Below are 15,848 nucleotides of genomic sequence, written 5' to 3'. Positions count from 1 at the left end.
TAAAATAAACAAACGGTAAAGCAAAAGGCATATTCCAAGTATATAGCTTGACTGCCCTGCCAATGCCTTTTAATAAAGACCAACTGAATTGCTGCTGAAGCAAAGGACCATCATTTGTGATTTTGATTCCTGACCTGCTGTTACAGTCTTTTGCTTGAGCAGTAATTAAAAGTGTTTTTGCCTTATCAGGTTGTTTCGTCTTCTTCAGGCTGCAGGCTTTAATGAGCTTCTTTACAGGCCTATTATTCGTAAGGATTTATACTGTGAATAACCTAAATGTGATCTGAGCATCTCAATGCAACTACAGATTGTGTTTTAAGACTAAACATATAAAGGGAAATCTTTTGTGTTGGTCTCGCTTACACACAGATACCCAAGAACTGTGGCTATGAGCTGCTAGCCATTCATCTTGCCACAATCTCAACCTATTTTGAAGTGTGTATTTTTTAAAATTTGGCAGGGTTTCAAATCCCTAAAGTCTGTAACTTTCTAACTACAGTACCCCAAATGCCAGCAGTTCTGATGGTGACCAGAAGGTGAATTATTCTTTACTCCTAAAAAGATACTTGGGTTTGTTCATCTTCATTCCTGAACTACAACAAGCAAAAAAGATACAGATGTGAAGCAACCATTAAAAAGCCTCTAATTCTTCAAAAGGTACCAAATAGAAGCTTATTAGTCAAACTGATGTAGCACTGAGGACTACAGAATGTCTTTTATTTGGTACAGTTTTATTCTGCTCTACTTTTATACCTCTCTAATTTATCTGACAAATAAACAGGATTCTGTAGAGCCCTCTAAGAAACCTAATACTGTAGATATTTGACCTGAGAGATGGATGATTTAAATTGCTGAATAGACAGGAACCCCCCCACTATGGGACACAGTCTCACAAGATGCACACAAAGCGTGTGCATGTGCGCGGGAAAATGTAAAGAAGGGACAGCTTCTGCAATATTGCAGATCACATGCAGGTTTTAAAGCGCTTTACAAAACGATATCGTTACCCCCACTTTACAAAACAAGTCTTACATTTTTACATTTTACATTTTTACACTATGAAATAACTTATTCAATGTTTATCAGCAGGTCAGCAGTGGAATCTTGAATACAACCTAGGCTGCCCAAGCTGCAGTGCAGTCCTACACATGCTGCTCAATACAGTACACTGTCTTCTCTGCTATGCTATATTGTCCCTGCAAAAGACAATAACGGTCTCTAGAGGACAGCAGACGTACCTGCATTATTCATCATAGTCAATATCTTTCTTATGAAAATTAACATCATGAAGAGAGTCACCAACCCCAATGATGTCAAGAGAGAGATTTGGTAACAGTACAGAACCTCAATGATGGTATCAAGATCTCTAAAGGCGAAGTAAGAGTCCCAGAATTTCTCTTTAGTTCGTATCAAAATGCAAGAGACAGACATCTGATATTCCAGAGGACAACGAGGCAGGCTTGCACAGTATCCCAAACTGGTAGAGGTAAGTTATATACGTCTCTTTCTAAGTTCCTCAAATGGAGACAGAACTTTAAAAATGCCTCTACATCATTATTACAGGATAAGGATTTCATAGTGATTTTCTAGAAATAAAAATCTGTCTACAAAAGTCAGTGCCTACAAGCACATTTCTAGAGGAAGACTACTACATAATTTTTTAAAACCCCATTTAAAAGCAAGATTCCAGAAGTTCCAGGTGAACATAGCTCTGAGATATACACATGTAAAACAAATTAAAAGAGTTGAAGTGACTGCACTGGAAGGAAAAATAGTATTAAAACCACTTCTGATAAGCAACATGAGCTGGAACTCCATAGCTGATAATTTCAGTAGAGTGCTCTTCCATTTCCATTTAGATAACAATTTGTATTTTAGTTGTGTTACAGGAGAGTCTTAGTACATTTCATTTTAGTTACACAAGGCACAAGATTTACAGATGCTGTTTGCAGTTCTCTCTTCTTGATTCAAACAGAGGGAAGCAGCTGAAGAGAAGCTAATCCTATTTCTTACTCTAAGCTCATTCATTCAATACACAGGTGTTTTTTAAAGGACAGTACTATTAATGAAGTACATACAGGCAAATATTTCATATATATTGAATATATATATGTGGAATGTATATTGAAATGGTACATTGAATGGTATTTTTTGGCATCTAGATGTAGGAAAATAACATGACATGGATAACCTTGAATTCTGAATAAGAAAGACCTAAATATCATTTGAAATTTTGTAGTATAGCATTACATATGTAGCAAGACATGTAGCTGAATAGCATAGTGTTTCCTGTTCAACGTCCCATACATACATGTACCTACACCAATTCAAATAGCATAAGGATTTGACACTATTTATCATTTTGGATATTATACAATGATCGATTTATTTCTCAAGGCTACATTTAGAGAACCTATTCAAACTTGAAAGACTGATCTCTCTAATAGCTGATATGAAACATACAATGTCCTATTTTAAACATTTGTGAAAATCAAATATATTTTATTCTGCAATAATAATTTCTATTGTCTTTCAGACACTCCTGTTTTTAATAAACATCATTTGGGGTGGGGAGGGTGGAGATATGTAACATATGCACTTTAAAGAGTTTTTCTCTCTTTTGTAATTAATTACAGTTATTTCCATAAATTTCTGTATACACCTAAGAGAACAGTTGCCGTAAACTTCCAATACTGACATCTTCACTGCTATGGTCTTCTATCAAAGGTTTTAAAAACAAATGTGCTGATACACATTAAGACCCAACAGAAGCGTTGTATTTCTAGTTACACAAATATGGACTAGCTTTCTGAAAGTTTTGGGGGTTTTGTTTGTTTGTTTGTTTGGTAAAACAGGATTTGTGCAAGAAACAAGGGATAACAGTTAAATAACTTGTCTACTGATAGAAGTGAAGATGCAGTAACTTACCTGGATGCAACATATTTTTCATACATTTCTTCCCTGGCTTTTTTGGCATCCTCTAGCTGAATCTGAAGTCTTTCAAGACGGTCTTCTTCATGCGCACAGCGAACACTAAGCTCCATGTTCTGACGATTAAGATAATCTTTATCTTTTTGCAACAAGTTGAGGGATTGTTGTATGGTTGCCAGCTATAAAAGGCATTAAAAAGAACACTTCAACATGAACTTCAAGATAAGTATTTAACCTATGTACGCATATTTGCGATTTCATTTTAACTCTTCTTCTGTGAAATCACCTGAACCAAAAATCTCTATTTACACTTATGTTTAACGTAAGTAGGTGAAACTTTATGCTGAAAAAAGACATTAATAAGATTATAATTTTATGAGTTTTCATTATTTACTTCTGGTAGCTGGCACCTGAAAAAGAATGCCCTTTAATCTACCTCAGTATATAAATAGTACTGAAGTACTGAATAGTGATAGTACTAAATAGTCAACTCGACTGATGTCAAGTCTTGGTGCCAAGCTGTCGTCATACTGGCTACAACATTCTCAGAAACAGAAGTGAAAAGTTTAAGGGCACCAGAGTGATTATTGCTCCGTAAAGAAATAGTAAGAGTGCTAGATCTGGGGATGAAGTGTATCATGATTGTTGCGGACGAGGTAATGTTTCAGGCTAGCACCAAGGGCAGAAGAGGGTTACACGTGCCTTGTTTGGACTTTCATTTAGCATGATGTTGCTACAGAAGGCTGAACTGATGCTAAAATAGAAACATGAGCATCTTGCGATTCTCTGTACCAGCCTTCCCAATCACCAGATCAGTCATCTTTACTACTCCAAGAAGAAAGTGGTATGTGAGAGAGCAGTTTCCATCTCTTCGAGGTGAACGTTGTCAGAGAACAGCTACAGAGAGTGATGGCACTGGTGCAGAGTGGCCCAACTCCTTACTCACCATAGCAAAATGCAGTTTTATCACCTTAAATAATTTTGCCATTTAAGCTCCTGAGGATGTCACATGCCAAGTTCAAGGAATGATAAATAACTCACCAGAAATATGTCCCCCAAAGCTTTGAAGATATCATGTACATGTTTTAGACAGAATACACTCTTCCTGAGTCATAAAAGGACTAAAGGTTATTTAAGGGAGATACTCAAATCAAAGACATGGAACAACTAGTTAAACAGCTGAAAATTTGTACCAAAAAAAAAACCCAAAAAACCAAACATCCCTTACAGGCATGCTTCTCCCTCTGCCCACTTGCTGAGCATCACGGAGACTGCAGTATAAATGCCTGTTCTATTCTTTGTTCTATTTAAGAAAAATACACATGTGGCCCCTCTCTCCAAGTTATAGGTTATACATACAGGTTATACATATCTCCACAGTGAACACAGACATCATGGATTACTATATGAAGAAAGAAATCTAGGTGTTACTACCCCTCCAACTCCTCCTCTCCTGGAACAAATACTGTGTAAACACAATTGTATGCTCTTCTAATCCAGAATTTCTGATATCGTATCAGCATACACAAAAACCACCACGGACCTTCCAGGAGATTCAAGTAATCACACAGTTTGAAGTGGTATTCTAGTTTAAAGTAGTGCTACTTTTATTCCCTCTCAGATTAATGTAGTATAAAGTTCACGGAAAAAGGACATTGTTGCTGCTACACTGCAGTACTTGATGCATACATACAAACATGACGTACACGACAATACTTTTTTGGCCACTGTTATACGCTGAGAACAAACCTGCATTTTGATGTCCTCTTACAATGCTAGAACACTGATGAATAAACAGCCTAACAAAGCCTCCAGATTGATAGAAAAGAGGAGAATACAGAGTATATTTTCTAATAGAAACTCCGTTTCTTCCCTAGTGTTTCAGAGTATCTCTATGGCTACCTGTAAAATTAGCCAGAGAAGAACTATCTTTAAAGTAGTAGTAAAAGCCACTATTTTATCTTAACACTGTTATACAGAGACACTAAGGAACACAATCTCCCCTGAATTTTCTCAGGTGTCATCAGTCTCATTTACCCAGCAGAAAAAGTGTTAACACACAAAGATCCTCCATTTGATTATTGCCTGGATCAGTACAGAACTCATGAACAACCTTCTTCATGCAGTGCCCCTGTCACATCACTTTAAAAAAATAAATTTACAAATTAATTCAAGACAACGAATCAATTATTTCTCCATTCATTTTGGTGTTTCCTAGAAAGATTTCTATTCAGAAACACAGCTTAAAAATAGTCTTATTTTTGTATCAAAGTTGCACTGAGCTACAAACCATCTGATAATTAGTGAATGACAATAAAACTCAAAAAGTTTCTTTCTTGAGATTCAGTAAAAGCCTCTTCTCCATCCCAAAAGTTGTTGTAAAGTTACACCTACATCCAACAAACGGAAAAATCCCTTAGCGATTCCAATAGTTTTGGAGGACGTTATCCTAACTTGCTTACTTAAGAAGAACAATTGATCCTGGAGGTTCAGTGAAGCAATCCTCCCTATGAACAATTTAGATGCAGAAATAGTGAAAATGGATACTGAGTAATGGAAGCTTGTACCGATATAAACCAGCAAAAGTCCTACAGATCAAGGCAATGGACTTGGAAACATTCTCTACGTGTGTTTCTCTTTGAGGCGCTTAACCCAAAAAGTCACCATACATGCTCAGTAAGGAAGCCATCACTGAACAGAATTTGTGACTCTTGGATGAATGGATTAATGAACCGAGAAGCAGCAAGGGACATTTCTCTCAACCTGACAGGCTTCTGTCTCTTGGAATGTCTTCGGAGCAGCAGAAACATCTCCCTGTGAAATACTAGTGCTACCAGAACAGCAATGACTGAGACCTGAGTGAAGTGACTGACCTAACTGGATCAGAACTCACTGGAACCCTAACAGAGATGAGAATCCCTCTGTGCCTGAAGTGGCATTTATTCATTTTCCCAGCAGAAAGACTTTAAAAGACTAATGGAGACACATTAGAGAAAAAACAGTTCATCAACCCTAGTAGATAGTCCTGCCCAAAAGGGAAGCAGCACTGGAATTCCTCGTCAATTTGCAGTATCATAGAAAGGACATGTCCAGAATAGCAGTCTCTCTATTCCTGTCACAGAACCACCCTCTGTAAAGGAAAAGTGAAGGAAACTTTGGGCAACTGAACCATTATTTTACTAGAGTCACTAAGAAGAAAAACTACGTGTTCTATTGACATCTAGAAAAAACATATGCAACAAAACATAAGCCACACAGTGGCTCTGCCCTACTGCCACTATGGGTCAGAACAAGCTAAAGGAAGTTATAACTAGTTAGCACCTTTTGAGGGAAAGAACACACCGCATTCAGCCTTCACTGGTAAATTTTGCCCTTGGGCTTCCCAGGTTCCTGAGCTTATTGGGAGAGTCTGGAAGAGTGAGGCAAAGGAAGGCTAAGTTAGAGGCTTAGTAAAACAGTATGTACATAATGCCCAAGGAAAAATGGAAAACACTTGACCAATGTTTAGGGAGATAGCCAACGTTACTGGGAGATTGGCCAGCTGTTTGAAATATCATAGCAAGTGAGCAAGGCTTCTGATGACCAGAATCCACCTTCAAGGAAGAGGACCGAGAGAACTTTGGGTGGGAAAATCTAATCTCTGTCCCTGCAAAGATTATGAAGCAAATTCTCCTGGAAGCCATATTCATGCATATGGAAGGAAACGGTGACTGGAAACAACTAGCATGGATTTACGAAGGCCAAACTGTGCCTAGCAAACCTGACAAGAAAGTTGGCTCTATGGATGGGGGAACAGCTGCCCATTTCATTTACTTGGACTTTTGAATGGCTTTCAGCCACCTCCCATAACATCTCTATGGGAAAATTGGCAAACTATGCATTAGATAGGCAAATATCAGTTGAACAAACTAAACATGAGCCAGAAGCGTGACCTGACAGCAAAGAAGGCCAAGTGCCTATCTAGGCTGTTAGCAACAATGCAGCCAACAGGGTGACGAAGATGGCGGATGAAGTTGCTAAACCACTCTCTATTATATTCCAAAAGTCATCGCAGTCTGGTGAGGTCCCCACTGATGGGAAAAGGGGAAACATAATCCCCATTTTCAAAAAGGGAAAGAAGGAGGAACCAGGGAACTATAGGCCAGTCAGTCTCACCTCTGTGCCTGGTAAGACTATGGAGCAGATCCTCCTGGAGGCACTGCTGAGGCAGAAGAATAACGAAGAGGGGACTGGGTACAATCAACACGGCTTCACCAAGGGTAAATCATGCCCGACAAACCTGGTGGCCTTCTATGAGAAGGTCACAACATCAATAGACAAGGGGAGGGCAACTGACATCATTTACCTGGACCTGAGCAAAGCCTTTGACACTGTCCCGCATGACATCCTGGTCTCCAAGCTGATAAAATATGGCTTTGATGGACTGACAATTCAGTGGATAAAGAACTGGCTTGATGGCCGCACCCAAAGAGTGGCTGTCAATGGGTCCATGTCCAAGTAGAGCCCCTCAAGGATCAGTACCGGGACCGGTCATCAGCGACATGGACAGTGGGATTGAGTGCACCCTCAGCAAGTTTACCAACGATACCAAGCTGTGTGGGGCGGCTGACACGCTGGAGGGAAGGGATGCCATCCAGAGAGACCTTGACAGGCTGGAGAGGTGGGCCCATGCCAGCCTCATGAATTTCAACAAGGCCAAGTACAAGGTCCTCCATCTGGGTTGGGGCAATCCCAAGCACCGATATAGGCTGGGCAGTGACTGGCTTGAGAGCAGCCCTGAAGAAAAGGACTTGGGGCTGCTGGTGGACGAGAGGCTCAACATGAGCCATCAGTGTGCACTAGCAGCCCAGAAAGCCAATTGTATCCTGGGCTGCATCAGGAGAAGCATGGCCAGCAGGTCGAGGGAGGTGATTCTCCCCCTCTACTCCACTCTCGTGAGACCCCACCTGGAGTACTGCGTCCAATTCTGGAGCCCCTCCTACAAGAAAGATATGGATGTGCTGGAACGTGTCCAGAGAAGGGCCACGAGGATGATCAGAGGGCTGGAGCACCTCTCCTATGAGGACAGACTGAGGGAGCTGGGGTTGTTCAGTCTGGAGAAAAGGTGGCTCTGAGGAGACCTTAGAGTGGCCTACCAGTATCTTAAGGGGGCCTACAAGAAAGCTGCTGAGGGACTTCTTAGGATGTCGGGTAACGGTAGGACTAGAGGGAATGGATTAAAACTAAAGATGGGACGATTCAGACTGGACGTCAGGAAGAAGTTCTTCACCATGAGGGTGGTGAGACACTGGAACAGGTTGCCCAGAGAGGTGGTGGAAGCCCCATCCCTGGAAGTTTTTAAGGCCAAGCTGGACGGGGCTCTGAGCAACTTGACCAAGCAGGAGGTGTCCCTGCCCACGGCAGGGGGGTTGGAACTAGGTGATCTTTAAGGTCCCTTCCAACCCTAACAATTCTATGATTCTATTATTATTATCCTGTATTCAGTAGTTGTGAGACTGTATTTGGTGTGCCATATCCAATTCTGTTTTCCCCATAAAAACATGCATTAACATACTGGAGCAAGACCAGAAGAGGTCTACCAAGATGATCATGGACTCTACGTGGTGCATGACCTACAAAGGGTTGAGAGAAACAGGAGATTTTTTTAAGAAGAGAAATCTGGATGCGCAAAGTCTTATTGTTATCTTCATCTAACCAACTGGAACACATAGAAAGAGCCAGACTCTCAGAAGCCCACAGTGACAGGACAAGAGGTAAAAGAAAAAAAGCTGCAAAAACTAATTAGATTTTACAAAAACTTTTTCACAAAGAGGGTGGAACAGACTGTCCAGAAAAGCTGTGGAATCTCCATCCTTGGAGATATTAAAAACTTGACAAAGCCCTAAGCAATCTACCTAAGCACCAAAGTTGGCTCTGCGCTGCATGGAAGGGTTGGACCAGCTGGTTTCCCGAGGGCCATTCTAATCTAAATTATTCTGTGATCCTGACAGACTTGATTAGACAAAGAATCAAATTCCTGAGGTGAAGAAATAGACAATTACTGAAATAAGAACTTTATGTTTACCTCTTTTGATAAGTCATTTCTTTCTTTAGCTTGTGCTTTGTGTGACACCTCTAATATTTCATATTTTCTTCTGAGTTCTGACAATTCATGTTCAAATACATCACGTTCACTGTTAAAATAAAGTGAAACTATTAGATGCATGAAGTGTAGTGAACAGTTTTCCAGTGCATTTGTAATTTCTCAGGCTTCTTTCACTTCATAACACTGACTTCTTCCAACCAGTCACTCATAGGGCAATTAGCGATAATCTTACCTTTTTTAGTTGACACCTGCAATAGTATCTTATTTTATGAAAAAAAAAATTATTTCTAAGTATTTAAAATAATAATCCTAAATTATAATACAATAATCCTGAATTCGTATCCTAAATTATTTCATCCTCCTCTGATTATTCTTCATTAGTGTAACTTTGGGCTATACATTTCTCCTTTTCGTACTGCAAGTACCTTTGTCTACCCTTCTAGCTTTATGAAGCTTTTTATGCTATTTCCCATTACATTCTCTTGAAATCTTCTGCAGAAACTGACGTTGGTTGAAAAACTAAAGCAACTTCATTCCCATCTTCCTAATCAAACCGAAAGCACTGTATAAGCATTCTTAGTTGCTACTCTCCCTTGATACCAGAGAGGATTGTACTACTCTTCTCATGTTTAAAATATACATAACACAGCTGCAAAAATTATGTTGGTGTCCTAATAAGAGTACTTTCCATCTGCACAAAGAAGCAGCTCTATGCCTCTATTCTACCTGACCCTGTCAGAGCAGAGAAATGAATGAGCCAGTATGAGCTTGTAGCTTGGCAAAAAGCTAACCAGTTTTATATTAAGCATAGCATAGCTTTAAAACTGAGATAACTTGTAGTACACCAGAACTAGAGGATTTGACATAGCATTTTAAAAGGCAGAAATGGGCCTGGAAGTGATTAACTCCTGCAATGCTCCCAAATACCCTCATGCAGTCATGCCAACAGTGCTCTCCCCCTCCCCTTCGTCTGTGCCTACCCAGATGAATACAACCTACTCTCTCAAATATAGTTTTGGCATGTTCATTCATGCCTTTTTCAACTCAAGAGTATTTTAAATGTACACTGTTAAACACTGGGGCCATTCACATGAAAGTTATTACAATCCACTTATTAAGATGCAGTTGCGCATGGGAAGCAAATCATGGCATCGATCCATCCTATTTGCAACAAGCTTCCAGGTAGATTCCAAGGTTGTTTTAGTACATATAGCTGTGAACAGTTATAAAGAAGTCAAATGACTTAGTGGGAAAGTCACCTGTGTGAGTAACTGTGCCCGAGTTCATTCAGTATGAACAACTAAGGAGCTGACTGTGTTCTTCTATTCATAATCCCCATTTTTTTTAGTCCATTCCGCAACAAGTGTGCTGGAGGCCAGATTTCTTGTACTTGCAAGCATACTGAAAAAGCAGTTTGGGAGCTGGACTGTGAAGTATAGGCATATGAGTGTATAAGAAGTCCATTTTCACTATTTTGCAATTGTTGTTTATGATTTGGGCATTCAAAGCATAGGCTAGAACTCTAAAATCTGTATGTTAAAAATGCAAAGAGACCCTGGAACTTCCTGCAGTTAAACCAATTCACTAAGGTAATCCTAAGATTCTCTGACAAAGAGTGCTTATAACAGCCCATTCAAATTTATGGTTACAAGGATATCTTAAGTTGTTAAATATTAATTCCCAAGGTCCTACCCTCTTGATTTACTGTGTAGGTGCCACACAGTAGAGCACAGGGCCTTTTCTTAGATCACTGCTTTTAAGCTAGGAAAAAAAAAAGGGTACTTCTTCTAAGATGCTTGGCATCAACAGCTCCCCCTTCTTTAGTTGCAATGAGACTAGTAGGCTCTTCTGAAAACACAGTAAATTGCTAAATATAAACTTTTAGGAAGATAATTTGATGCATTAGATTTTGAAATGTTGTTCATCTTATGACTGCAATATGCTACAGGAGATAATTGAACCGTTATTGGATTGAGGTAGTGAAACATATCTGTGGTATGCATAAGCCAAAAATCAAATTAAAAACTCTAGTCAATCAAGGTTGAAGTTTATCTATTAACATTTGTGTGTTAGTAGAACACTTGAACTATAGAGATACCTACCATTTTACTTTATCATAGTTCTCTTGTCTGTAATCACCTTGCTGAATCATCTGTTTGGTATCAGCCAGTTCCAATGTTAAACGCTGGCATCGAACCTCAAGCTCTGACCGATTTCTCCTCTCGTCTTCATAGCTCTAGAAGGCAAGACATTTTTAAATTATCACAGATACACCGATGTTTATTCAAAACAATCACCAATGAAGCTTTGTGATGACCTCTTATGAATATTCAAGCGGTAGTATTTTCATCTGTCTCAGTATTTGGAAATATAGCACACATCACAAAGCAGCCAGCTATGCTGATACTCAACTTACTTTTATCTTATTCTAAATTGTTGATTGATGTACCTATTTTTTCTAACATATGTCCATTAGTACAATTTCAAAGACCAGTAACCCTCATATATACAGCTGGTGGTCTACAAACCTACAGTAGGAGCACCAAAGTCACACCACCTTTATAACATTGTCAAACAAGTTTCCCTGTGAAGATACTTGCTGGTGCATTTGAGAAAAAGAAACAGGATGAGTCATTCAGGAAGTTTGGGAACTTCTGTCATTATATGAAAAATTTCAGCCAGTTACAATTTGGGAGTATCTGGTAAGTTAGGTTTGCTGAAGCATATCATCCAAAGCTTCGGTGGAAGAAGAAGAGAAAAAAAAAAAAAAAGAAAAAAGATAAAACGTGCTTATTTACTGGTCTATTGGCATTAATTTCCATTCTTCCTCCACATACACTTTGGGAGACTACTGTGTTAATTTTCATTTTTTATTCCACAAATCTAGTAATTTTCACTTGCACTAAAATCACATTAGATCACAATCATAAAATTGTAACACTAAGAAAGTTTTCCTGAGGATTTTGGATGGAATATCATTAAGAACATGTCATCTAAAGGCATGATTGTTATTCATCCTAACATACTGGTATATATGGCTTATTTTTATGTTTACCCTAATTAATGGATTAAGCAAATTAACACTGTAGAACACTTTCTTCTTAAAGCAATTAACATGCCATCATTTATAAAGATGACATTATCATAATAGTAAAGCCTCTGTCAGCTGTTTTTAAAAGTTTAGTCTACAAGTTAGGTACAGCTTCAAGTATGTAACATACAGGTGCAAGTACCCTGCTATACAGTGCAAACATGACTCATCTTGCAACAGGAAATGGCTGTAAGGGCACTTAACTTTTAAGTGCAAATTGAAAGATTAATTTTGGATACAATTCCTGTGTGGATATTCTGCGCCATTCTGCTGCTAATACCATGCTGGAACTCATACGCCCTTCACAGAGTAGGCCACTGAAGCTTCTACAGTATTACACATTCAGCAGCTAGAAGACTACCAAACTATCAAGAATATAAAATTAAATTGGTTAACCATTGGACAAATTTGTCATAAACAGCTCTAAAGCACCAATTAACAGAACAAGTGAATATCTACAAAATTAGTTCCTTCTAATACCTGAGACCTAAACTAGGTTTTGAATTTTATTTAAACAAATTAGTTGCTAACGTCACGTTAATGTCACATAACAGTAACAACTCCAGGGAAGGGGGAAGAAAGTTAAATTCTTTTCAAAAGTGGTACGAAGACATACTTAAAGTATCAAACTGTTAAACACATAATTAAAGGGGGGTTGTTTGTTTTTTAAAGATTTACTATAATTCTTGAAGAAATACCAATTCTACTGCATAGATCACTGTTTTTGAACTACCCTACTTCTAGGTGTCAATGTTGTAATCATATTTTTAATTTAATATTTTTAATACTAATCACATTTTTAACCACAGGAAAAAGCATGACAAGGCAAGCTAATAAACAGTACATAGGCTAACACATAAAAAAATCCTATATGGTACGCTTAGCTCCAGGTAGCAGATACACAAGCTTCTGAACTTCTACAGCAATGCATCTTAAAGACATACTATCAAGCTGCCTGTGATTAGGAAAAATAACCCTTGCTTTGCATGTGATGAAGTTAATTTAGTTTACAACAATGTCCATATACCCTGAACTGATTTTAAGATCTCTGCAGTGGAACAGCTTTAACTTTCAGTTTATCTTCAAGAGATAGCTTGGAAGTCTGATGAACAGCTTTGTCCCGCAAAAAGGCGGTTTTAAAAGGATCAAGATACAGACCACTTTCAAGGACATGAATGAGGTCCTGGAAATAACACCAATAAATAAAAATAACTTAAGTCAGTCCACAAACCTTAAAAAATTAAAGGACAAACAGTACTTCCTCACTCGGAACATGATTGTGATGATCTTGCCAGCAATGCATGACTTTTCTTCAGCTTCTTATTAGTTTTTGCTACTGAAGAGTAGTAACTCAGACAGATGAGGTGGTAAACACAAACCAAGCTGTCCTACGTGAGATGAGCAAGCAAACACTGCTTTAAGAAATTGTTAACAGAGCTGTCCAAGAGACCCAATATTAACCAGTACAGGTATTTTCTACAGAGCATGTGAAGCAGTCCCTGCTACGAAGTGCTTCCATTTGGTTTACAAACACTGTTGATAGATGGATGCTTCAAGCAAGAAGATTCTGAACTTGCCTGATCTGCACCATTTAAGACCTAAACTGGTAGAGAAACTAAAGATCTAATGACAGACCCCAGTTTTATGATACTAAACTTTACTGTTATTGTCCGTTTGGAATGAAAAGTAGCTTATAGCAGACACTGAAATGAATACCTACCTAAATTTCAAGTACAAAAACTGGGTGACACATAATACATGGCAGGGATTAGTTGATCTTTCAAAAAGCCTTTGGGGATAAGAAGATAAACAACAGAAACGCGGGAAAAAGATTCATCAGCCAATCAAGCAGAAGTAGCACGCCTTCTTTATGCTGTCAACAGGTAAGCCTGTGGAAGATAGTGACCCTGCTTTTAAAAAGCTTATTTAAGAAGAACTTCACCTTTGAAGGATCACTTCCACAAACCAGCACTTTCTGTTCAAATCCCAAGGTACCTAAGGCCCTAGGCAAATGTAAAGCTACTATACTATTGTGATGTGAAAATCAACTCCCTCAAGTTATTTGGATGAAGAGCTGCTACTTAGTAAAGACTACATTTTGCTTAAAACTGTTTACATAGAATGCATTCAAAAATTATTGGTCGATACATTATTTATTTGAATACAACTGCCCAAATGTCAGGAAGAAGTTATACATAACTGAATGAACAAGACACCTCTTCTAGCATGTTGATATAAAATTGGTAATCTGACAAGGACTGTAGATGGGGCACTATCTGCCACTAGAATCACAGAATCTTCATGGTTGGAAATGACCTTTGAGATCATCGAGTCCAACCAAACAACCTACAATCTCTGCCACTAGAGCATGCCCTGAAGTGCCACATCTACACGTTTCTTAAATACCTCTAGGGACGGTGACTGAACCACCTCCCTGGGCAGGCTGTTCACTGGCCCTGGGCAGGCCTCACCCCTCTTTCAGTAAAGTAATTCTTCCTAATATCTAATCTAAACCTCCCCTGCCGCAACTTCAGACCATTTCCTCTGGTCCTGTCATTATTCACCTGGGAGAAGAGGCCAACACCCACCTCTCTCCAACCTCCTTTCAGGTAGTTGTAGAGGGCAATAAGGTCTCCCCTCAGCCTCCTCTTCTCCAAGCTAAACATGCCCAGCTCCCTCAGCCTCTCCTCATATGACCTGGTCTCCAGACCCCTCCCCAGCCTGGTAGCTCTCCTCTGGACACGCTCCAGCACTTCAATGTCCCTCTTGTACAGAGGGGCCCAGAACTGAAATCATAAACAAAAATGTTGAGCTACTTCCAAAACAGGGAAGCCCTGCAAGAAAGGCAAGAAAGAAAAGCTTTGGCATAAAGTGCCTCTATCGCAAGAGAAATAGGGGGGGGAATAAAAAGCCCTTTCTCTCTGCATCCGAGCTGATGAGAATCTTCAATGAAATATTCTCAGGTGAAAAGGATCCTTGAGATAAATTGCATTAGAGACTACAATTAAGCCATTTGGTCCTTCTGAACAACTACTAGCAGTCTATACAAGCCACAGCTATATATCAACAGAGGTAGAAAGACACTGGATAGAAGAGGGAACTTTTATAGATATATATGTTTTCTTGAGTCTTGAAAATGTTGGAACTGCTGCCCCAAGCTAATAGTTATTGGTAGAATATTTTTCTTTGCAGATTTTTTCCTGCACAAGATAAATACGAACAATAATGAAGGAAATAAGGCACGTACCTCACCTAAGACTGAGGCCTCATCTGTTTTTTCTAGAGAGACATGAAAACCAAGTAATCAAAGCACTGCTTCCCCAGGGGGCTGGGGAAGGGTTCTAGAGTGGAGTCTTTAATTATAGAGGTGCAAACTTCAGAAGAAATCTCAGGGAACGCAGTCCTCCTGGAGTAGCAACAGTAGCCTCAATTTTACAACATTCAGATACATCTAGTGCCAACTGATCCTTTCAGTGCAATAGCTTAGTTCATTCTTTGAAGACTATAGAAGCATTTTTCCTACAGCTGGGAAACATTATCACAGAGAAAATTGTTAGGTATGTCTAGCAAAACCTGACAGCTACTAATCCCAATTCAGAGACGAGGTCTTAGAAGAGATCTTTGTCCCACATACATCCAGTTTTGTCTTTAGGCTAACCATAGCTTTTAGATAACTGTCATACTATAAATTTGATTGCAAGTCCTGAAGGCAACTTTACAGAAAAAAAATGCTAAAGAAAG

General features: G+C 39.1%; 1 protein-coding gene across 5 annotated transcripts in view; it reads right to left on the bottom strand.

The window, feature by feature from the left end:
* PIBF1 (progesterone immunomodulatory binding factor 1) overlaps positions 1-15,848 on the bottom strand; it is a 125,209-nt gene that overhangs the window by 92,448 nt on the left and 16,913 nt on the right. For all 5 annotated transcript variants that reach the window (XM_063335490.1, XM_063335479.1, XM_063335501.1 and 2 more), the window contains 3 exons: positions 11,119-11,252; positions 8,996-9,104; positions 2,929-3,110 (listed from right to left, as the gene is read on the bottom strand). In XM_063335490.1, the coding sequence (XP_063191560.1) occupies positions 2,929-3,110; positions 8,996-9,104; positions 11,119-11,252 (425 nt within the window). The remainder of the gene's footprint in view (positions 1-2,928; positions 3,111-8,995; positions 9,105-11,118; positions 11,253-15,848) is intronic.

The sequence above is a fragment of the Chroicocephalus ridibundus genome, chromosome 1 (genome assembly GCF_963924245.1).
Source record: "Chroicocephalus ridibundus chromosome 1, bChrRid1.1, whole genome shotgun sequence".
NCBI classification, from domain to species: Eukaryota; Metazoa; Chordata; class Aves; order Charadriiformes; family Laridae; genus Chroicocephalus; species Chroicocephalus ridibundus.
Note: the sequence above shows the minus strand (reverse complement) of the source record. Positions and strands in the feature narration are given on the sequence as shown.